This window comes from Gobio gobio (genome assembly GCF_949357685.1).
Source record: "Gobio gobio genome assembly, chromosome: 23".
In the NCBI taxonomy this organism is placed as follows: domain Eukaryota; kingdom Metazoa; phylum Chordata; class Actinopteri; order Cypriniformes; family Gobionidae; genus Gobio; species Gobio gobio.
The window spans coordinates 26,938,040-26,964,238 of NC_137119.1; the positions used below are offsets into that span (position 1 = coordinate 26,938,040).

At 37.8% G+C, this 26,199-nt stretch overlaps 1 protein-coding gene across 1 annotated transcript in view; it reads right to left on the reverse strand.

Annotated features, from left to right (window-relative positions):
- The window catches only part of ctnnd2a (catenin (cadherin-associated protein), delta 2a), a 218,575-nt gene that overhangs the window by 121,596 nt on the left and 70,780 nt on the right, over positions 1–26,199 (reverse strand). The window contains exon 5 of the mRNA XM_079806697.1: positions 9,112–9,244. Within this exon, the coding sequence (XP_079662823.1) occupies positions 9,112–9,244 (133 nt within the window). The remainder of the gene's footprint in view (positions 1–9,111; positions 9,245–26,199) is intronic.

The following is a 26,199-nucleotide window of genomic DNA, read 5'->3' on the forward strand; positions in this document are numbered from 1 at the left end:
ATTCAAACCGCTGAATCGACTCAGTGATTCATAACGCTTCGAAGCTTCATGATGCTTTGTTTTGAAATCGTCATCAATTTTTGGGTTTTTTTGCGCACAAAAACTATTGTCGCCGATTCAAAAAGTTATTTTAGAACCCCTGTAGTGAGATGGACTTTGTAACAACGTCTTTAGTACCTTTTAAGGGTCTTGAGAGTGAACCGTGCCATTGTGCCAATGGAGGACTTTCAGAGCCATCAGATTTCAACTAAAATATCTTAATTTCTGTTCCGAAGATGAATGGAGGTCTGACGGGTGTCGAACGACATGAGGGTAAGTAATTAATGACAGAATTTTCATTTTTGGGTAAACTAACCCTTTAAGGGCTTTAAAATAACTGGTAAGATATAGTTAACACATATAGTTTAAAGCAGCTCAGACGCTCTGAGAGATACTTGTGCTGACAGACAGACAGATACCTGCGGTGTTTAATGCGTTTGAGATGTGCTTTCCTCAGTGCATAACTTACATTTCACAGGGATATTCTCCGTCTGACAAGAACCATGACAAGAAATCGGTACTCGGTATCAGCAGCAAAAATCCGTGATCGGAGCATCCCTAATATATATATATATATATATATATATATATATATATATATATATATATATTAAATTACATAATTAGATGAAAAATGTAAACGATAATTAGGTGTGTTGCCTTGGCACCTAAATTAAATTAAATAAGTTTAAGTACTAAAAATAAACTATAAAACTCTTAAAAATGTTTTTTTTTTTTTCAATGACAAAGCTGAAATGAAATGTATAAAATATATATTAAGGTAAGAGACATATACCCCCCCCCCCAAAAAAAAAAACCCCTAATAAAAGCACATTACTTTAACTTAAAATATTAAAATGAAAACTTAAAACATAAAAAGAAATTATATTACAGTATATATATATATATATATATATATATATATATATATATATATATATATATATATATATATATATATATATATATATATATATATATATATATATATAAACATAAACATGATTTTCCATACAATGAAGGTGGATTGTGATTTTTACTGCATGCTAAGTACCGATAAATAAATAAATAAATGTATCCCAAAATAACATCATACAGGTTTGGAAGGAGATGAGGGCGAATAAATAACAGATTTTTTTTTATTTCAGTCAATTTAAATAAATAAATAAATAAATAAATAAAAATCACAGTATTTTCCTTATTAAACTTTTTGGATTATTTCGCCATTGTTTGGTCCCTTACAGACTAACACACAGCAAGCATTTCGAACGATTTGACAGAACCAGCAGAGCTCAATTATTAAGAGAGAATCACACGCACACCTGTGTCTATCTGCAGATTCATCAAGTGATTGTAATTTGAATTTCCAATTTCCTGTCCCGCTGCCAATTGGCATATACAATACCCTGCTGCATTAGCTTTAGATGAGTGCAGGATCCAGCCCTGGCAGATGTGCTTCTGAATAGCACGTCACTACAGATCATCGCTCTGGCTTCACATCGGCACTCACACCAATGGAGATTACAAGCCCGTTTCTTTATGTGGCTTTGTCTGAAAGTGAGAAGTGATCTAGTAGTCCATTCCGTAAGGTTACTTCTGATCCTGTTTCTTCCTGTTTTTGGGTTGTACTGCATATACAGCATGAATATTCAAACCACACCTAAGAGGAGAACAAAGGCACGGCTCATCCCGAGAGGCAGACAGACATGTGCGTCACCACACAGAAGCCTTCGTTTCATTCATGTGGTGAGATTCGCACACAAGAGATGCGGTGAGACAGTACACGAACATTATATAAAGGAAGTCCAATTAATTATTGTGATGTTCGGAAGCAACAGATGTTTGGAAGCCACAAAACGTCAGAGGATAAATGCAGAGACTAGGGATGTTCTTGGCATGTTCTTTCAAGCAGTGCGGGTGAACTAATGGTGGCCGCTTTCCCAGCTAACAGGGAACGTTCTCAGGACTGTAGTTAACATTTTGGCAAGGTTCTCTCAAAGCCAGGGCCTAAAATTAACACTAAATCGGTGTTGGCAAGTATATGAAACTGTGTCAGTCGCCAGTTGGCCAGTAACCATTTTTTGAATTCTAACAATGCAATGTTGTGACACCATGAACGTGAACAAACGTGAATGACGGCCTGTACAGTTGACGGGTCAGAGCTGCATCATCACAAAAGTTTCAGCCTTTCCAATGTAAATATTCAAGCGCTGGAACACGCAAAACGGAATTTGTGCTGTGGGAAGTTTAATGTGACGTCTCAGACGCGAATTTGAGCTCTCTTTCATGCCTTCATGCGCAAAATCTATGAAAGTAAAAAAAAAACATGCACAGACAAATCCAAATTAAACCCTGCGGCTTGTGATGACACATTGATGTCTTAAGACCAGTGGTGTAGTCGGGACCATACGCACGTATACGCCGTATACTTACTTTTTGCCCAGGGCTGTTTGCGTATTACGACTTCTAAGGATCAATATTTGCGTATACCCTCTTGTTTTGTTATTTTAAAATTCCATAATCTAATATACTGTCACGTTAGCTTCCCCTTTAACTGTGTGTCCAATGCTGTTGTGTAAACTCGCGATTCTTTGTTGTAATTGATGCATAAGCACTTCTATCATTCAACCTTTTTCCGTCCATCATCAACGGTGCATGTTCGCGCTGCAGCGAGAGAACACCGCTCAATGAGGCTCTGTGTTATTGAGTGGTGTATTGAGCGCAGCTCTCTCACTGCAGCGGACACAGCGTAAGAAATACGGTGGTGAATTAGGCTTATGATTAATTATATGCATCATGAAGTCGGAGCTTTTATAAGCGCTAAGTTCCTGTATGAACTGAAAAGATTATCAGCGCTACATGCACGAGTGCCGCTCAAATTGTATTTATTGTGGTCAATTTTGACTAACTTGTAGAATTTATAATTTATAATCTATAATGGGAATATATTTTTCACTATATATTTATATTAGGGCTGTCAAAAGATTAATCGCGATTAATCGCATCTAAAATAAAAGTTTGTGTTTACATAATATATGTGTGTGTACTCTGTTAATTATTATTTATATATAAATACACACACATTCATGTATACATTTAAGAAATATTTGCATGTATATACTGTATATACATTTATATAATCTATAATATATATAAATATAAATGTTTTATATATAAAAAATTATATTTTTTTCTTAAATATATACATGCTTGTGTGTGTATTTATATATAAATAATAATTAACAGAGTACACACACATATATTATGTAAACACAAACTTTTATTTTGGATGCGATTAATCGCGATTAATCTTTTGACAGCCCTAATTTATATTACAACTGACATGTTGTAGCCTAGCTACTTTTTCTATGTGTAGGTTGCTATTTTTCATACTGTAACAAATGCTATAGTAAAAAAAGAAAAATGATAAATAAAGTTAGTTGACTTCTTATTGAACTAGATAGTAAGCAACAGTCCCACGCAGACACAGCATTTACGGAAAGAAGTGAGAGGATTTCTGCTGTTATATAAGCGCCACCTATTGACAGAGGCTGGATTTAAATTTTCATTCAGCCAATCAGCGGTTTTCGTTTGTGAAATTCAGACCACATTTTTATTCCTGATGTACATTTTTACCAGATAATGCTAATAAGCTAATGTTCAAACAAAACCCTTGAATAATTGGCTTTTATATAGCCTAATGCCAGGGCAAATGTAAGAAAATAATATCTGGAAATATTGATTTCATATTCAGTTTTTTTCACCCACTTGCATAATGAATCATTCATTTCAGATTTATCACTTTTCACAATTAATATAATTCCAAAGAAACAGGTTAAAGTTATTTTCTGAACTGTAATGTGGTCAAAATAATCTGAAAAATAATCTGTCAACACATTTTTGAATGCACTGTATTTATTTGTTTTGAATTAAACAAATGTTACTAGTGAACAACAACAAAAAAAAACAAATTTACTATTGTGAATATTATTTTATTGCATTTTTTTGATAGTGATAGTTTTTTATGTTAATCAAACAACAAAGGACAAAGAAGAAAAAAAACACACTGCTCTTGAACGTTAAAAAGGATATGAAGACTATGCAGTGTTGTTTATTTGATTAGTCTACACTACTTTATTAAATTTCAGTACCTGAAAACTATTAGACCTGCCTGAAGTGTTGATTTCTTTTATATCTTTGTTGTATTGTTTGTGCTATTGCTTGTAATTTGATTGTTTGTTCTTATTGTATTACTTGTCTTTAAAATGTACACTCTAAACAAAAATGGTGCTAAATAGCACTAAAAGTGGTTCATTTGCGTGTAATCATAGGTGCTATACAACACCTTTGTCAAATGGTGCTATATAGAACCATAGAACCACTCCATTCTCCTCCTCAGATTTTAGATCTGTTACTCCACTCTCATATGTTTGCTTTGAATGGGAATTTACTAAGGTCAAAAAATCTTGAGTGGGGAAGCCCTGGAATATTTCCTTATAGAGGGGCCTTGGGGCATAATGTTGAGAACTACTTTATCCACATTATCTTCAGGAAATACACTGTATTTTACTGTTTTATTATTATTTTTTGTATCCTTTCCTCAACGAAACTAAGAAAGAGTTAGAGAATCTTTAAAGAACTATACAGGGGCTTAACGGTATTGTATGGCAGTGGTGCTATAGCACTTTAACCACCCAATAACCATTTGTGTGTGTGTGTGTAGGCTATTCAATTTATATTAATTAAAGGATTAGTTCACTTTTAAATAAACTTTTGCTGATAATTTACTCACCCCCATGTCATCCAAGATATCCATGTTTTTCTTTCTGCAGTCGAAAAGAAATTAAGATTTTTCATGAAAACATTCCAGGATTTTTCTCCATATAATGGACTTCAATGGGCTCCAAACGGTTCAAGGTCCAAATGACAGTTTCAGTGCAGCTTCAAAGGGCTTTCGGTAACATTAATGGAATGTTCGTTAAAAGTTATCTGGTCTCTGATAATGTTCTTAAAACATTAGCCTAAATATGTTAGTTTTGGTTGGACACTCATTAAACATTTTTTAAATGTATATAGTAGTAAAGCAAAATCGTTTTCAAACTATTAGTTTATAGTTCATTCATAGTTAATATATTGTGCTCTCTATCTTGTTAATATTTTAATAGGCTATATACAAATAGTGAGTTCTTTATTCATTGTCACTGTAATTATAAAGCTTGGAAGAGCCAGGATATTTGTAATATAACTCCAATTGTATTTGTCTGAAAGAAGAAAGTCATATACACCTAGAATGGCTTGAGGGTGAGTAAATCATGGGGTAATTTTCCTTTTTGGGTGAACTATCTTTGTAATGAAAGATATGCACTTTATTACTGTATACTTATTATAAAGTATTACCAAAGTATTTTATTTAAATATTTAAAAAAACATTCAGAGAACATTACAAAATAAAGTTTTTATAACTCAATGGGAAGGTTAGAACATGTTATGTTAGAACTTATTTTGTTAGCTGGGTTGTTTGAGAAGTGAACTGCTTTCTTGTGCACTAAGAAATTAATTGAGTGTTAACATCGTCCTGAAGTAGCGGCGAGGCTGAGATATTCAATTAGAGGCATGAGCCGGCCGGCCGGACGGAAGTGCTTCCTCTTTACTCCACAGCGCATGTGCAAATGGATATTGACGGATTAGATTTTCCCCCAAAAGGGCTGATAAAGCTGAACTTTAACCAGAGATGGGCCACAAAGGAGACAGACCCAGGGAGCTTTGCTGGAGCCACCTGCTATAAATAGTGGCCAGCTGAGGACGAGAAAGAGCTGCCTTTGCACTTGGCCAGTGTTCAGCAGGAAGACCGTAAACATCAGATCTCGGCCTGTCTGGTTGAAATGCTGTGCTAATCAGTATTCTCCTCACCTCTGCTGTGGGAGATACTGCTCTGTCATCTGATAGCCGTCCTCCTCTCCCCTCCGAGTCTGCTTCAGTGTGTGTGCTAGTTCCTGTCTGGTTAAAGTTCATTTACATCATTCTATAAAAATGTCAATATGAAACGGCATTCGCAGCCCATTTTACCTCCGTGATGTGATGTATTTTGAGAAAATGACGTTCGGATGACGAATTGAGTTTGGTGAGGACAGAATACTGTAATAAAATACTCCAACAGCTCAAAACGTACTGCGAGTAGTTCAATTCCTGAACAAATGAGTCTGTAGTGAATCAAAACCATACAATGGGAATAGCCCAAATTTTTTTCAAACAAATGTTTTTTGAGTCGGTTCTTTTTAGTTAATTAAATGTAACCATACAGCACGACCAGTAAAACTTATTCCTCAATGAACAATTCACATGAGCCTGTTCTGTTTTAGTGAATCAAAAAATATACTTCTTATATCCATCACTACCAATACTGATTTAATTCCTAAAGCCTTATAGTTAGTACCCTATACTCACCCTCATGTTATTCCAAACCTGTATGCCTTTCTTTCTTCTGTGGAATATAAAAGCACTTTAAGTACATAATAACATAGTAAGCATATGTGTTTGAATAACTAAAAAAAGAACCGTAAGAGTCATTTGTTTGAATTGATTGGATCAGTCTTCGTAATCTGACTAGTACAGTATATTTACGCTTTATTTTACAGTATAGTAACACTTTACTTTGATGGTCCCTATTCTGTTGACTATAACATTGCACCTACATGTCAACTAACTCTTATTAGAGGTAAAAAAAGAAGGTAAAAAAAAAACAGGCATACGGACTAAAAGTAACTTTGCGAGTATGTTAACTTATCCTACGAATTCTAACTCTAACGGTCTACAAATACTCAACTAATACTAATGAGAGTTAGTTGACATGGTACTTATAGTAAACAGAATGTCTAAAGGGGACCAACAAAATAAAGTATAACCGTATTTTATGCAAGACCTTAGACAGCCTTTAAAAATGTAGGAAGAGGGGGAAAAAATCCATTAACAGGCCTGCAACCATTGTGCTGCAGACTGGTGTCATTTTTCACTATCCTCTCCATAATGTGAAAGCGTTTATGTATGTATGTTGAAAAAGAATGAAAAAGAATGGCAGGGGTGAAATACGTTGTTCAGGGCTTCGGCACCATCTGCTGCTGTACTGTCACATATAATTGACTGCACTTTTTAGCAAGCAACCACACACACACACACACACACACACACAAACACACACACACATTGTGTTGCTACTGGTCCGGTAACACTACAAATGCCAAATGCATTCCTCTCCTGAAATATCATTTAGATACCATCAATGTTATCTTCCATAATGTATCCATAATCATCCTTTCTGATGGACAGACTGACACCTATTTATGCAGAAGTGAATCTTGATGTCAAGTCCCACTCCAGACTGAATTAGAAGTCTAGATGACTGGGTTTGGACCTTTACTGAAGCAGATATCAGGCTCAAACTCTTGAAAAGTAAACTGCACCTAACTGAGAATGACACTGTAATACTATTGTAGAAAACAAATGTAAAATGTACCCCACCAACACATGCTTGTTGCATAATAGTATGAGTTGCATAATGTATTGGATGTGTTGAGTCCATGAGCGATGAATGTTTGACCTTTTTAGAGACCTCTGATATGATGACTGTGGGATGAAACAGATCAGTGGTTCTCAACTGGTGGGTCATAACCCAAAAGTGGGCCGCAGTGGTTCTGATTGGGTCACAAACTGGAGGGAAGAAAAAAAAAAGCTAAATACATAATGAAATACAAAACAAATAGACTTATACACTTTTAAAAGCAATGAGAAACATAGTTCACTGCCAACAGTCTAGTTTAGTAAATGGATGTGCATCCAATCAAATTCTACAATATTTTTATGTAAATACAGAAGGAGAAAATAATTATTGTCATTATTATTATTATTATTATTAAAAAAGAAAATGTATATCTCATCTCATTTAGATCAAAGAAATATATTACTGTGGCAATAATACTATTGTACTGTTTCTTTTATTTGGTCGGAAAAACGCATGTAGATATTAAAGCTTTTCTTTTGTTGATAAAAGATTGATAAATTATTACAAATTTGGGAAGATGACAGGCAAGTGCTGCATTTTCAAATACACATTATAATCAGTCGTAACCAGAAAACCAGTTGAGAACAACCAATGGCAATGATATGCCAATTGTTTAGTTTATTTCCAAGAAAAAAATAGCACACCACTGAGCAGCTGAACATTATAGGACCAAATCTAATCAATCAAGCTATGATTGAACATTGCTCCAAATACTTTATGAGAACAACATGAAACAAGTTCATTTCGGCTGCGTGTTGAAATTGATGAACATGCGGATCAAAGAAAGCAGGGGGATTCATTCAGTGTCTTTTCTTAATAAATAAGACATTTTTCAGATGGAGAAAAATGCTGGTTTGAAGTGGAGCTCATCGCTATATAAACTAATTTGGGTCTCACTGTTTGTTTTTTTTTTTTTTCATTAAATATCATTTAAAAGTTTGTCGGCTAGCTCGTCTCTCTCTCTCTGTTGCTGTTTTGTTCTCGCAGATTTATTCTCCAAATTTAATTTGCTTGTCCTCCAAGCCTCTCTTAAGCCTCTGGGATACAATTATAGAGCTGCTGTGTAGAGAATGGCTGTCAATACGCAGCTTTCCGTGCATTGTTTGGCTGTGCTATTAGTGCTTAATTACTGGTGCAATCCATGGCGTGCTTTATAATTCGGAAAACTTACGGCTGGGGGATCAACCATTAGAGACCTGGCATCAAATTTCAATAAAGGGGTGAATTATTTGTCAACGGTACTACAAGAATTAATTTCACCTTACAACACCAATCAATAAAATATTTTGGTAGGTATTCCACGAGAGTTTTCCCAAGGTAATGTACATTGTTAATATCCACAAAATTTGTGCCAGAAGATATGGAAAAGTCCAACATTCAACCCTAATTATCTTATTCTTCACACAAAAATATTTTCCAAACAGATTTTGCTCTGCATCACCTAAAATTGTGCATTGGTAAGCAGACACATTTACAGATCATTAGAGCTTTGACCAGTGATATAAAGTTATATTTACCTCAGCTTTAATCTTGTTGTCTCCAAAGCATAGGTGTTGCAAATATGCCGCTGCATTGGATTGAACTGAGGGAAACTGGTGCTGCAACATCTGAATGACTTCAGGTAACTCGGGATCTCGCCAACCGAACTCCCTACGGAAAAGGAGAGAGAGAGTAGGAAAGTGATATTCACACTTTTGTTGTACAGTAGGAGGTGAAATAGGACGTTGTAGGCTGGCAGACCTGCACCATTACCGTGAACATCTGTTACGCACTGAGGTTAAAGTGAAATAAATGTCTTTCCAGAAACTGTTACAGGGAAAATGTTTTCCATTATTGTGTTATTGCTCTGAAACAGTGGGCGCGGAGAGCTAGTAGGAGTTTACAATTGTGAATGCCTGTGTGTGTAAGAGTGTTTCTCTGGGTGAGAACTACTAGATTTGATCATTTCCACTGATGTTGAGGAAGTTTGACAGAAAGATTGGTTGAACTCTGAGGTTTTTTTCATGATCTACAGAACCATGCTGCAGTAATTCTTCTCTTACGTCATAGCAGTCAATATCAATTTTGTTGAAGCTCAGAGAAGAAAATATAAAAGAACAAACACAAATATATATATTCTCGTGTTACGCAGCACGTTTCAGCATCCACAAGAACCAATGAGGTTCATTCTCGTGTTACGCAGGATGTTTGAGCTTCCACAAAAACCAATAAGGTTCATTCTTGTGTTACGCAGCACGTTTGAGTCAATGCTATATATCTATATATCAACTCAATGCTAATGGATTTAAAGAGTTCACGAGTTCAAAAATGTCTCCCATTTTAATGTGAGACCAAATATTCACTATAGGGTTCAAATCTGGACTCTGACTAGGCCAAAACATGAGCCTGATGGACTTGTTCTCAAGCCACTTCTTAGTTGGGTTAGGGTTAGGGTTAGGACACTTGCTTTGCAATTTGGGCAGGAGCATTGTCTTGTTGAAAAAATAACATCTCATAATTCTCTTTAGATAACAACTTTTCATTTGTGCGAAGTAAGCCATTCTGCAATATACTCCAAAGCACTAAAGGGATAGTTCATCCAAAAACTGTCATTAATTACTCACCCTCATGTCTTTCCAAACTTTCTTTCATCTTTGGAACACAAATGAAGATCTTTTTAATGAAATCTGAGAGATTTCTGTACTCTCCATTGACAGCTACACAACTACCACTTTGATGCTTCAAAAAGTTAATAAAGAAATCGAAAATTAATCCATATGAATTTATTGGTTAAGTCCACATTTTCTGAAGAGACATGATTGTCTTATATGATGAACAGAATTTAGGCTTTTATTCACATATAAACATTGATCAGTGAACTTAAACAGAAGCTCAACCGAACCTGCTTGATGTGCGAGAACAAACCTCGCAGATCAAACGTGATCAAACGTGCTGCTTAACAAACAAGAATTAACCTAATTTGTTCTTGAGGAAGCTCAAATGTGCCGCGTAACACACAAGAATGAACCTCATTGGTTCTTGTGGAAGCTCAAACGTGCTGAGTAACATGAGAATGAACCTAATTGGTTATTGCAGAAGCTCAAATGTGTTGCGTAACACACAAGAATGAATCTCTTTGGTTCTTGTGGAAGCTCAAATGTGCTGCGTAACACAAGAATGAACCTCACTGGTTATTGCGGAAGCTCAAACGTGCTGCGTAACACGATAATGAACCTCATTGGTTCTTGTGGAAGCTCAAACGTGCTGCCTAACACGAGAATGATCCTCATTGGTTCTTGTGGAAGCTCAAACGTGCTGCCTAACACGAGAATGATCCTCATTGGTTCTTGCGGAAGCTCAAATGTGCTGCGTAACACGAGAATGAACCTCATTGGTTCTCGCACGTCAAGCGAACATGCTTGAGCTTCCGTTGACCACAACTGATGTGTGAGTTGATGAATGTTTATATGTGAATAAAAGCCTAAATGAAATCTGTTCATTATATAAAGCGATCTTGTCTCTTCAGAAAATGTGGACTAAACCGCTCGATTCATATGGATTGGTGTTACGATCTTGATTAACTTTTTGAAATGTCAAAGTGGTCGTTGCGTAACTGTCAATGGAAGAACAGAAAGCTCTCAGATTTCATCAAACAGATCTTTATTTGTGTTCTGAAGATGAACAAAAGTATTACAGGTTTGGAACGACACGAGGGTGAGTAATTAATGACAGAATTGTCATTTTTGGGTGAATTAACCCTTTAAATGATTTTTCACAGTGAAGTAGCTCACCAATACCAGCAGCTAAAAAGTCTCCCTAAAGATACTGCTCTGGAGAATCACCATGCAACACACACAACTTCCCATATTCTGCCAAAAGCCTGTCTTTGTCTTCTGTCTTTGATGTTTTTTAAGTAGTGCATTTGCTTAAATTGAGCTAATTTGACCAAAAACGTGTGGTTAAGACAATTAAAAGCTACGTGTTTAGCCATTTTTGGCTGGGCCCAAGGAGTGTACATAGAAAATATACATACATGCACAATATACAAAATACCTGACCAAGGATATAAAAAAGACATGGTTGGACAAATTTAGCAACCACCAAACACGCTAGCAACCATAAAGCAATGGCCTGTCAAAAACACACAAGACCTAGCATTGTGGAGTTACGTTTTACACAGCCAAAAAGTACTAGCATTTTCCTCAAAAGGAGTAAAAGTCTAGTAGAACCTAGTTAACATAAACAAATGCACACCTGTCATGCCCATTTCATTGTTTTTGTGAAGAATTACAGCTAAATATTTTCCATTTCAAAGTCACTCACAGAGCGTGTCAGTCTTTGATAAATAAAGGCCCTAAACAAATGCCTTTTATCTGACTGAGATTGCATTTGATAGAGATAAGAAGAGCCGCAGGAGGGATTGGGAGGGTTGCTGGTGTCTGAAGCCCTTAACCTGAGGGCCAGCAATGCTTAAAGGCAGATGGTCTCTCCTGTCTCTGCAAACAGAGCGATAAGGATCGGCCTGCCTGCAGTTAGGGGCCCGTTCCTCCTGAGGATCAGTCTTCCTGCTCGCCAGCCCGTAATCAAAATGAAAACGATCAGCTGATAAGATAAGCATTGTGCTTTTTGATTAATTAAAACTTAGCAGGGACTCGCAGTTCAAATGAAACGCCAGTCATGTGCGTATAAAGTGGGGAGGCTTCATAGGCGCTGTGCTAAGCGCTGTAAAATGGGGCCAGTTGACACCATCAGAACAGTTTCTTTTTCTTTTCCCCCATCAATGTGCAGGAACTTCACACGCAGCGTGACAGAACTGGGGCAGAATATAGAAGTTTTATATTTGTGTATGTGGATTTCAGTGCGTTTAACAGAGAGGAAAGATCAGACGCGACGCAACCCAATCCAATGCATGATCATAGAGGCATGATTGTGTGCAGATAACACATACACACACACGCATACAGAACAGTCCCCACGCCTACATGTTCCAGATCTTCACATGCGTCATGAGTCAGTTTACATCACAATCATTCAAACAGATTGAGCATTAACATGCATAACAAAAGACTGTGAAATTATATTATAATTTATTGAACAAGCTGACACAATTTTCACGTAAAGCAAAACCAAGGCAAAAGGAACTGTAAACCATCTATAACCTTTCCTTACAGCTGTGAGTTAATACCAAAACTAATTTATTCTACAATACAGGAGGTGTCGAAATTCAAGAGTCAGTTTCCACTCAAAGGACAGGGACATTAAGGGCCCTATTTTAACGATCTGAGCGCCTGGTCGGCACACCAGGCGCATGGTCCAAAAGGGTTGAACCTAGTCTCTTAATGAGTCATGGGTGTGTTTCGGGCATAACGTGCAACAAACCAATCAGAGTCTCATCTCCCATTCCCTTTAAAAGCCAGTTGCACCATGTCAGATTCGCTATTTGCATGACGGAATTTTTGCGTCCCTGAGTGTGTAATAAGCAGAGTGTACGTGCATTGTGCACCCACCTATAGATGCATATAAGTAACGCGCCCTTTAAATTACACAAAAAAATTGTTTTCAGTTACCTCAAAATAGCAACGCGCCAAAAATGCGCCTGAACACACCTCCTTTTCAGACATGGACGACCAGATGGGCGCGAGTGCATTTGTTCTTTAAACAACATGGCGTTGGGCTGAAACTATCAAAAAACACTTGCTTTGCACCTGAGTGTGATAGAGCCCTAAATGTTTGAGCAGCATTCCTATCTAAACTATACATCCCAAAGAAGCCTTAACAGCAATGATTCATATTTAGTGCTGCTTAAACTAAATTTTTCCCTGTTGCTGTGAGTTGACAGCAAAAAGAATCAAGAGTCACTGAGCTGAGTTTGTTTCTCTTTGGAACCGATTAATGTTTCATGTTTAAAGGGGCACTTCAGCGCTGGGAAGATGAATCTGTATTTAAACTGGGTCATTTATGTAGTAGAATTGTGAAATTATTTTTGAATTTGGTGCCTTCTAGACAGAGAAAAGCCATAAAATGTATTTGTCTCATGTGGATGAAAGACAACAACTCACAGAATGCACTTGCTTCGCTGCCCTATGAGGCCACTCCCAAGCCACGCCCACCGGTTCTTAAGTTAGTTGACTAGAAACTAAAAAAGACACCGTTATATTGTGAGTCTCCATGACAAGCTAGTTCCTAAAATAACTTAAACAGTAGTGTATTTTCCATCCAAATGCTGCTAAGTTGCTTTGTACCGGGATGTACAGCCAAAACCAGAAAAGGACAAGCAGAAAATGTTCATCATTTGCCGGTAAATGATAACACAGTAGCCTATACTGTATATCAAAGTAGTGGTTTAGTTGTTAGCAGTAAAACAGCAAAGTTAGCAGAGTAACAAGCTAACTTACTTGTCGTGCTATGCTAACATTAACATGCATATGCGCTGAGTAACTTTGAGTTAACTCTGTTGCGTTAGTGCGTTAGTTGTACAGATCCCACCCCTTATGGGCGGGTTTAAAACATGAGGAACTAGCTCCTACTACTGGCTGTAGTCTCTAGCCTCTGTCCAAAAAATCCTAAAATGATGCAAAATGATGATATTTGCGTCATCTGAGGATTGTTTCCAGAAATAAAATGCATAATTCTCTCGTCTCAGGGGGACATGAGGGGGGAAAGTACGATCATTCGAATAAACTACCGGGTTTCTACTGATATAAAGCTTAATGCTAATCACTGAAGTAACCCTTTAAGTTTTACGCTCCTGTACAGTTGATGGGCCCCATTGACTTCCATAATAGGGAAAAAAATAGGCTACTATGGAAGCCGATGGGTGCCGTCAACTGTCTGGTTATCAACATTCTTTAAAATATAATTTTTTGTGTTCCACAGAGGAAAGAAACTCATACAGGTTTCGAACCACTTGAGGGTGAGTAATTGATGACAGAATTTTCATTTTTGGGTGACTATCCCTTTTAAATCCCCTAATTACTTTAGAATGCATTTGCCTGTCATCATACTTTTTCAGACTTTTTAACCTGCAACACGATCATATTTTCACTAATACTTCACGAGAATCGCATACTCTCACTTAGAATAAAACCGACCAACATTTAAATCTCTTATTTGCCTCTGAACGCTCAGAAGTGTGTCAGATTTACTGTGGCACGGATATACTGGTGTGTGCAGGACAACACAATAAATAGAGTGGTGTTGTCCAACAGTTTCTCATTCACTGTCGTCAGGCTGTGGATTTTTTAATTATTGCGATAATTTTATAAGAGCATGCACATAAACACACCCAATCAGACTGCAACACATGTAATTGTTTCCACCAATTCATCGGCTCCCTCGCAAACATGCGCAAATAAATGGGCGTCAAAGAGTGAGAGACAACACGAGAAGCCTGCAAAGCAAAGTAAACATCTATCTTCTCTTTCTGTGTTCAAACAATCTGTATCGCTACAACACAGTTCCAGGTAACAGCTGCTGGACTTCAGGATTGCACAATGCCTCCTCCACACAGCAAATCTGGAGAATGATGGGTCCACCCAAGACGACTGCTGGCAAGGCAATGGGCAGTGGCTAATGCGAACGGACAGGTGTTGTCATGGCCTCCGTCCAGCAGCCTGCAGCCTGCAGCCTTCCCTGGCCAGAGGATTATTTTTAGCAGATGTTAATAATGGAGTCTCAGACATAATCATAGTGGCCGTGTAAGCGAGAGGTGCTGTAAAGTGAAACTGTCCCTGTGATTCCTTTAATGGCCATTAAGTAAAATAACAGGCACCCGGCAACATCATCATGCATTTAAAGCCATTAATACAAGTACTTAAAGCTGCCATAGTGAATAAAGCTGATTTAATCTCACGCCAGTTTGCGGTCAGACCTGGAGTTCATTGACAAAGCTGATTTATCCCACTTCAATCAATACCTCCAACTGATTGTCTTACAACTACAGCCCCATAAGTCAAAGGAGCAGTAAATAACTGGCACAGAGACATTAAATGAAACGTAATGAAGTCTGCTGTGAGAATCCAAAGGGTTTCATTGGTCATACAGACGAATTTAGAGGAAGAAGTACAGCGTACACACACACATACTTGTGTGTAGAGTGTCAAAACAGGACTCTATGGTTCAGGGAAGTGAGGCGATTTCCACCTACACTACACATGTCATGCACAGCTCTACTTTAATTTCACCCTCGCAGCCCATGACATTCACAATTTCACTTTTCTAATCCACTGTATTCGACAGGTTTATATAAATCTCTTCAATAGATTTGTGTCTGTGTGCAAATTAATGTCTGAGTACTCCATATATTTGTGACTGTGTTTCCATCCATATAATTTTAGGCAAATTTTGAGATAAAAATGCTGGATGGAAACGCCAAGATGTGAATACAAATTTTAAAACGTGCATTAAACAATGCTCACTTGAGGTGGATAGACTGTTTATTCTGTAACAATTTATGCGCATAAACTATGATGGGAACATTTACAGAATAACATTTTAGATACACTACTGTTAAAATGTTTTTGAAAGAAGACTCTTAAGCTCATTCATAAAATATTATTTTCTATTTGAATCTGTTTTAAAATGGAATTGTTCAGCCAGTCTGTTAAATCCAGATATAATTAAGACCACCACCAATTCATCTTATACACAATTGAGAAATTAATTCAAGTTTTGAGCATGCAAACTATTTAAATTACAATACAGAAGTGAATTAGCTGGAGCGGATGAGTTGTATAGCCGCAGAACACCATACTAAATAATCAGGCATCATTGCTGAAATACACTTAAGTCCTCTTCAAATGAGTTTTTAATAAGGTAAGAGTCCAGCTATATTCCACAGAAGGCCTGATTTATTGATAAGCTTGAGAAATCCAAAGAAACGAAATGGTGATCCATTGATGACCTCTGAATTAGGAAAAAAAAATCTCCTGGGTAATGATCGAATTTATTCTCAAGAGCGAGGGGTGGAATTTGATTTTAAATGAGGCAATTAACAGGGTAGAGTTCCTTAGAGAGCCACCAGACTCCATCACAGTGGCACCACAGAAAGGATGGTACAGGAACAAGAGAGACGGTCATGCTGGTTAATGGTGCTTGAACAAAAAAAAGGTCGCTGCCATCCTTCCTATGTATAATACATGGATGTGACATATCTGCAGCTCTCAGAGAAAGACCGAAGGCTGTGAGGGCTATATACAGTGCCCTCCACAATTATTGGCACCCCTGTTTAAGATGTGGTCGTGGACTTCTAAAAATTCTCCTTTTTTTTAAACAACATAGAACCCAAATGCAAAAAAAGACAAAAATCCAACCTTTCATTTTATTACATTACTTTGGTGGTAAAAAAAAATCACACATTTAGAAAAAAACTAAAACTTGAAATCATGTGTCCCACAATTATTGGCACCCCTGATGTTAATTCTTTGTACAACCCCCTTTTGCCAACAAGACAGCACTTAATCTCCTCCTATAACATTTCACAAGATTGGAGAACACAGAGAGAGGGATCTTTGACCATTCTTCTTTGCACAATCTTTCTAGATCATCCAGTGTCCTGGGTCCTCTCTTATGCACTCTCCTCTTTAGCTCGCCCCACAGGTTTTCAATTGGGTTGAGGTCTGGGGACTGAGATGGCCATGGGAGGACTTTGAGTTTGTGACTGCTGAACCATTTTTGTGTAGATTTTGCCACATGTTTTGGATCATTATCCTGCTGAAAGACCCAATGACAACCCATCTTCAGCTTTCTGGCAGAGGCCATCAGGTTTTTATTTAAAATGTCCTGGTAGTGCAAAGCGTTCATAATGCCATGCACCCTAACAAGGTTCCCAGGGCCTTTGGAAGAGAAACAGGCCCACAGCATCACAGATCCTCCACCATACTTCACGGTGGGCATGAGGTGCTTTTCGGCATACTCATCTTTTGTTTTAGGCCAGACCCACTTAGAGTGTTTGTTGCCAAAAAGCTCAATCTTAGTCTCATCTGACCAAAGCACACGATCCCAGTTGAAGTCCCAGTACCGCTTAGCAAACTCCAGACGTTTACGTTTGTGAGTGTTAGTGAGAAAAGGCTTTTTTCTTGCATGCCTCCCAAACAGCTTGTTGGCATGTAGAGAGTGTCTGATGGTTGTTTTGGAGACTTTGTGACCCCAAGATGCCACTCTTTGATGCAATTCTGTGACAGTGAGCTTAGGACATTTTTTTACTTCTCTTACCATCCTCCTCATTGTGCGTTGTGGCAATATAAACTTGGGACCTCTTCCAGCCTTGTTTGTCACTGTTCCAGTTGTTTTAAACTTCTTAATGATTCCTCTGACTGTAGATCTAGAGACTGTAGACTGTAGTTAAGGCGAGTGGCTATTTTCTTGTAGCCATTGCCTGACTTATGAAGGTCGACACACATCTGCCTTACTTGAATGGTGTGTTCTCTTGTCTTTGCCATGTTGACAAATGAGTAAGAGAATTAGGCCTCTGTGTCACGTAATTTTTATACCCCAGGGAAACAGGAAGTCATGAATTACTAATTAAAAGTTCCTAGATACCCTGACCAACTTTAGCAACTACATATATTTATTTTATTTTATATTTATAAAATATATTTAAAAAAAAATCAATTAAATTTTTCAGAGGAATTGTTAGGGGTGCCAATAATTGTGGGACACATGATTTCAATTGTTTGTTTTTTTTCTAAATGTGTGATTTTTTTTACCACCAAAGTAATGTAGTTAATGTAACTTGTACTTTTTCTCTTTTTTTGCATTTGGGTTCTATGTTGTTTAAAAAATAAGGAGAATTTTTTGAAGTCCACGACCACATCTTAAACAGGGGTGCCAATAATTGTGGAGGGCACTGTATAAAGGATACAATGAAATTTCGGCAACCGGAAATTTTCAGCCGAAACAGCTATTTTCAGTTTCGAGCCAAAATCAGTGACCGAACTAATTTAACGCTTCTCCGATGTCACGTTTTGACTTTGTTCAGTGTCTATTCCGTGGGCACAACGTGGATAAGCTACATCAGTTAAACGTCAGCTGTGTGGACACTAGCTCTGGATTTACAATATTAATTGTAATTGGTATTGGTATGGTTTCTTAAAGTGTCATGAATTTCCACTTGAAAAACGTAATGAGTATCTTTAGTGTTTTCAAGGATGTGCAGTCTGTATCTGTTCACATCTCAAAAAATGTGTTTTGGGGTTTCATGACCCTTTAAATCTAAAATCTTCGCTATGCTGTTTTCTGTTGATGGGTGAACAAAACTTCACTAAACATTTGTAGCGCAACTGCTATCCGATAATCGAAAAAAGCTTTGCTTTGTTGCTTTTAACATAAAGCAAAGTCTCAACTTTAAAGGTGCTCTAAGCGATCCTGGGTGGAGTAACTTCTTGTTGACGTTCGAAGTGTTGTCAAACAAAACAGAGGCTAGCTAGACCCTCCCTCCTCCTCCTCCCCCTCCACTCCGTGCTTCCTGAAACATTCATGAACACGCATTTAAAATGGAAGTAGCTTGTGTGCTTACGCTGCTGTGGTAACGATGGCTCAACCAGCTACTTCAAGCTCATTGTGAGTAAATTTATATACTTTTAAATTAAAAAAGTGCACGCACACTAACCCCAAACCTCTACCCCCAAATAATTCTTGTTGGTTATTGGCTGGAGCACTGTTTATTATATTTCGTTGTCCAGACTGCCCAAGTTTGTTTTTGTTGTTTGTGGAGCTTGTGCTGACTACAGAGACTAGGGCTGTGCAATTAATTTAATTTCAATTTCGATTTTGGCTCCCAACGATCACCAAATTAGTACAATCGAGAAAAAACGATTATTTTGCCATGTTCTGTTTTGCAAGAACGCTCTTATTTTGTCTTGCGTTCTGAATGAAACGCGCACATCCGCCCCTCCCGAAGCCACAAACTCTCTCAGGTCGTGACTCGTGTGCATATCATCTGCTGGAATTTAAAAACTCTGCGCGAGTAAAGATGGCAGAAGGAGGGCAGTTACAGCAGCGTTTGGTGAGCAAAAAAGGCAAAACCAACTCTGCAGTGATGGGAATAACGGCGTTATAGATAAACGGCGTTACTAACGGAATTACTTTTTTTCAGTAACGAGTAACTTAATCAAACGAATTACTGTTTCTCCCGTTACAACGGCGTTAGCGTTACTGAGAGAGAAAAAAACGCGACGTTACTATAATTGAGCTCACTGAAGCGGTTTTCATCCGAACAGGCTCTCTGTCAGTCGGACCTGCAGGTGTGTGTGTGTGTGTGCGCGCGGGCCTGCATGCCATGAGTGTTGGGGTGGGTGGGGTTGTACACATAAATGATGATGATTGGTGGGTGGGAGACAAGGTTGAGGTTGATAGGTTGAGTTCACACACACACACACACACACACGTTTGTTTTTGTGAAATGTGAGGACATTCCATAGGCGTAATGGTTTTTATACCGTACAAACGGTATTTTCTATCCCCTTACACTGCCCCTGCCCCTAAACCTACCCATCACAGGAGACTGTGCAGTTTACTTTCTGTGAAAAAAAAAAATCATTCTGTGTGATTTATAAGCATTTTGAAAAGTGAGGACACAGGGAACGTCCTCATATTTCACCCTCTTTTTGTAATACCTATGTCATACCCATGTCATTATACACATTTGTGTCCTGATATTTCACAAAAATATGCCCACACACACACACCTATGACACACACGCACTCGCACACGCCTATGCACAGTCACACACACCAAGTCCAACGACTTCAAAGGTAGCTTTCGCAAACTGGAAGTATGCGCTACTTTTCCCTCGTTGAGGTGAAAGGTAAGAATGTTTATGTAACGTGCAACTTATGCCCAGGAAGAAAGAGTCTCTGCACGTCGGTGGCAAGTAATTCTAATCTAATGAAGTACCTCACATCATCACATGCCGCCACAAAATTAGTGGCTAAAAACCCAGGTGATAACGTGAGCTCTACTACCAAAGGAGTAGTATAGTACTGATAATATTTACACAATATTTACACTATAGTAGGCCTACTTACAATATTTACAAAAATGCATTGAATTTGATAGGTGTCTCTCACATTGTCCCACAGCAACATTACAGTGTACATTAATGTACAATGTTTTATAATAATAATTTATTCTATTTAGTGTCCAATTCATTCATTTAACATATTTAATATTGGGGGCATCCAAGTTTTGAAAAAAAAAAAAAAGTAACTCAGTAGTTACTTTCCCTGGTAATTAGTTACTTTTATGATGATGTAACTCAGTTACTAACTCAGTTACTATTTGTAAGAAGTAACTAGTAACTATAACTAATTACTCTTTTAAAGTAACATGCCTAACACTGGTTGTCTGGGAACCTGTGGCTTCGAGGAATCAGACGACGAGCAGAAACATGCTACGTGCAAGATTTGCTACATGTTAGTGGCTGCAACACATTCCCAAAGTCATGTGAAATAATCGTGTTACATAATCGTGATTTCAATATTGACAAAAATAATCGTGATTATGATTTTTTCCATAATTGAGCAGCCCTAACAGAGACTGCATTTTTTTACAGTGTGTTCAGGGGACAGGCAGCTAGCGGATAGTGAGGAGATGTTTGCTGTATGTGACAAAAACATTTTGGCTTATAGCTTATAGCACCTTTAAAATTCTGTTGATTTTATAACGAAATTCAAACAATAAATGTTGTTTTGACACTTTTTAATACAGCATGACAGATCGCTGTAGCCACCTCAGTTCAAGCGCACGTCTCATCTCCTCTTTACTACTAGTTACAGTAAGAAATAAACATGGGTGAACCAGAAGGTATGTTGAAAGATACATTACAACCAGGGCTTGACATTAACTTTTTTGTTCACCAGCCACCGTGGCTAATAGATTTCCAAAGTTAGCCACTCAACATTTTCACTGGCCACAATTTTGACATTGGACACCATGGGGAAAAAACTGCCATATAGATATTTTTAATATTATCTCAAAATTTGGCAGCAGGCTTCTATCACTTTATGTCCTGACACATTGATCCATTATACTGTTACCCATGTGTTTTCTTTTTCAACTGTTTACATTGACTTAAAACATAACTGACTGTGTTTACGTGAATACTCACTATACCGGCATTCTGTCATTATTTTGTGTGTATTTGACTGTTTAAGCGCAATAAGAAAAAGAACCCAATTTAGTTCTGAGAGGCGGCTTTATGTGCGTGCACTTTGGTTGTGAGCACAAAAGTATGCGCAATACGTGCAATCCCACGGCAAAATTCAAGCCCTTTAACACCAACAATATTCCTCTGGAGCAAGTGAAACAAGTGAGTGAGGATAGGCGGGTATGTGTGTCAACTCGCTGTCGGAGAGATGAGAGAGTGAGAAAGCGCAGCTGGTATCGTGTATCTATTCAATGAAGAGTATTGGAAGAGTTTCATATACATCGATATGCAATGAATTTTTTTTTTGACAACACTACATTGCACATAGTTTATGTTTTAAGATGCCTTTTTATAGATACATATAAACTTCAACCCGAGGGACCGCGTTACACACCACTGCTGAAATCCACCCGCATTTGGTTGGTTGGAGGGTGTTAATATCAAGGCCTGATTACAACTTACCAAAATGAATTATGTCTCATGTAATCGCTTAATCAGTGTTTCAACCGGAGAAAGACATCAACAAAACAGCTTGTAGGCTGTACAATGTCACTTGTCACAGTTACATTCACCTCAAGAAAGCTATTCAATGTCCATATTATGTTCATATTCTTCAGGATAATCACCAGCTTAATTACTCAATAATTTACTTGACTATAATAATTATACTGACCTCACCAGCTACTTTAAAGTGAATAAACAACCCTTTAAAAAAGATCCCATCCCTATTCATCAGCATTCCTGCCTCTTGGTGGCAAAACTGTGTCAAGTTCATTATGCTATGATCTTGAATTAACCTAGAAGGCCCCAACAATCTTCCTATTCTAATCAGGAAGATAGTGACACAATTTAAGAGTCAAACTTCTTGTCAGTAATTTAATTAAGCCGGGTGCTATGCCACGTTGCATACTAAGTGCTGTTACCCAGGTGATATGACTTTAATAAATCCCTGCCTGGATGACTGCTGATGAAAGCTGAAGTTGTAGTCTCTAAAGACCTGTGTGTCTTTGCTCGCTCAACTGTAACCGGTAACAAATACGTTGACAGAAGAGGTCCAAACTCCACTTCACATCATCAAACCTGAAATAATTAGGCTGCGCAGAGGCGAGCGGAACGAAGGCCCGTCAAGAACTTGTTATCCTTTGTCACACAATTATTACTAATGTGACATCACATCAAAAGGAGATGACACGCCGCACAATGAGTCCTTGGTTCGCTTTAAAGGGAAAAAATTGTTGAAGCGAAGGAGCGAGGCATTTCTGAACTGCCGATGCTCATTACTAGGCCAAGAATTCCAGCAGGAAATGCAACAGATGTCTACAGAATTCTAATGCCTATGATTCACAAACAACAACTCAACCTCCCTTGCATGTTTACTCATTACATATTCAGGGACATTTTATCATTTTTCATTTCATTTCGTCCAAAGTTTTGGACACACCTGCTCTTTCTTTAATATTGTTATTTTCCACAATTCAGAATAATAGTAAAGCAATAGAAGCTGTGAAATAACTGAAAATGGAGGTATGGGAATTATGTAGTGACCAAAAAATGTTTAACGAATCAAAATTCTCAAACTTCAAAGAAGTTATGTTTTTCATTTTTGCCTGATATTGAATGCATATTTCCATATTCAAATAAACTCAAATTCCAACCGAAGTTTTCTTCTCTTAAGTACTGCTGACAATCTGAAAAGTGTGTGCCTGCTCATTACCTTGATGAACTATATGCAGATTGTGTTGAGATGCTGACACCTCTCTCGCCTCAACAGGACAACTTTAAAGAGAGGTACATCTGAGGATACTCATCTAGAGGTCAGGTTGCATCTGGCATGAAACATTAAATGAATGCTTCTGAAAGCGTGGGATGGACGATCTCTGGGGTCTTTGGAGCGTCAGATCTACTCCATCAGCCGCAGCTCCACAATACTGATGAAAATGATCATATCAGAGAGTAAGTGACAGAGGAACGCCATACCCTGAATCTCTGAAGAATGCCTCCACGGTGAATGGGTTTGTTAGGATGATCTTTAATGCTCAAAGTTGCGTCCGGGTATGACTCTCTCTGACTCATGTGATGAAAGATGACAGATGTCCTTGGTACTCCTCCCTCAGAGGCTCTAAGGTCAGGCTACATCCAAGGACATACATGTCAATTAAAGAGGAATGGAGAGGGGGATAGGAATGTGTGCACCAGTGGAGACATGGCGTGGGCGGTCAGTAGATATGAAGCAAAGCCTATTTATACAGGGAAAACATCAAGTGACAACGTGAAAACACATGCAGAGGTGATGAGTGTACACCCAGTGACATAGTGCTCATTATAGAGAGCATCCAATTAAAAATGGATTTACACTGATGAGCGTTGGAGTTGATATCTGAATAGGTTGTACAGGGCAGGTTCAACTAATCATTGTAACATATACACAGACACATTCACAAATGATGGGATACGCCTCTACTACTTACTCGCTAATCATTCATATTTATAAAGTTCCTTTTTGAAAGTTCTTTTTGAAAGTTTGTTTAACAAAATTGTTGAAATGTCAAAAAAAAATTAAATACAAGTTTCCTTTAAAATGACAAAATATTATTCTACTACTACATAAATACACAAATAATCTACCACTCTGCTTTCTCGATATCGCCATGTGCATCAGCTATTGAATATCCCATATCAGATGACCATTAATCCATGCCTAAATATATATATACAGTACAATCACTTTCCTCTGAGCAGCATGTTCTCTGCCAGAGATCATATGAGGTCTATAAACGACCATTTCCACTATGGATCCTGGCTAAAAGTGGTCTGTGGGAATGGATTTTGTAGCTTCCGCAAGATCTAAAGGTGGCTTGAAGCTGAGATGCCATCTATTTGTCCCATCATGCATCCAGAAGGTAAGCAGAGCTGAAAATAATCCCATTCAATAAATCTCTATTACAACATGACTCCCATGGGACCTGCATCCCAATTAGATGAAAAAGACTTAATGTCCTATGTTGCTATTTCAGGTCTTTTCTATATATAAAACCCCTAAAAACACACTTTAGCACTGTGTGCGGATAAAGGCCTCACCTTCCTCCAGGCATATTGTGCCAGATTGCAACCTGTCAGAAAGCACGTCAGAAACCATCTTTGCGGAGCTCGCTGCAGCATCTGGCTCCACGCTTACTAAAGCCTCAGATAAACAGCACGCCCATGTCTGAAGCAAAGAACGCTGGGGTAATGAAGGGCAGAAGGCCTCCTAGACCCTTACATCTTATCAGAGCGTGTGTACAGAAGCATTATGCATGTCTCCCAGTGCTTGTGTTTGACCAAGTTTGGATCTGACTCCAATGTTCATAGAAGAGAGATTCAGAATTTTTTTTTGAGTTTATACTGAAAAAAAAAAAAAAACCTTCCTGATTGTGAGATATAAAAATGATATATTTTTTTTCTCTGCAAGATGTAAACTCAGGATTTTGAGAAAAAAAGTCAGAATTGCGAGACGTAAACTCAGAATTTAGAGAAAAAAAATCTAAATTGCAAGATTAAACTAAGAATTGTGAGATTTTGTTTTTTTTTACGAATTATGAATCTATGGGCCCTATTTTATTGATCTAAGCACATGTTCTAAAGTGTACTTAGGGCTTGTCCAAACCCACTTTTGCTAGTTTAACGATAGAAAAAAACAGTCTGCGCGCCCAGCGCATGGTCTATACAGGTTGTCCCTATTCTCTTAATGAGCAATGGGTTTGTTTTGGGCATAATACACCAATAGTAAACCAGTAAACCAATCAGAGTATCATCTCCCATTCCTTTTAAAAGCAAGTTGCGCTCGTGCCATGGCGGATTCGCTATTTACCCACCTATAGGCGCATATTTCTAACTCGCTCTTTAAAGAGCATTAAAAATACTGCGAAAAATAATACTTTAGTCCAGGTTTTTGTTGGCCAATGGCGCAGTCGATTTCAGTTGCTTCATAATAGCAACGCGCCAACAATGCACCTGAACACACCTAATTTTTCAGACCAGTACGTCCATGGGTGCACAAATGGCCGCAAATGCATTTGCTATTTAAACAACATGGTGCAAGACGTGAAAATTATAACTGCATCAGGCTGAAACTAGCAAAAAACACTTGCATCGTGCCTGGTGCTGCATTGCGTCGTGTGTATGATAGAGCCCTTTAACTTGCAATTGTGAGACAAAATTTTGAATTGTGAGATAAAAGTTGCAATAAACTTAAGAGAAGATAAAAGAGAAGAAACGACAGTAACACTTTATTTTGCAGTGTTCTTGTTACACGTAACATGTAGTTACTATAGTAATAACTATAAATTATGCATAATTACATGCAACTAACCCTAAATCAAACTCTACCTCTAGCCCTAATTATATAGTAAGAACATTTTGTTAATTAATATCACTCAATACTTAAATGTATAATTACACTGTAACAAGGACACCTCAAAATAAAACGTAACCGAAACGACA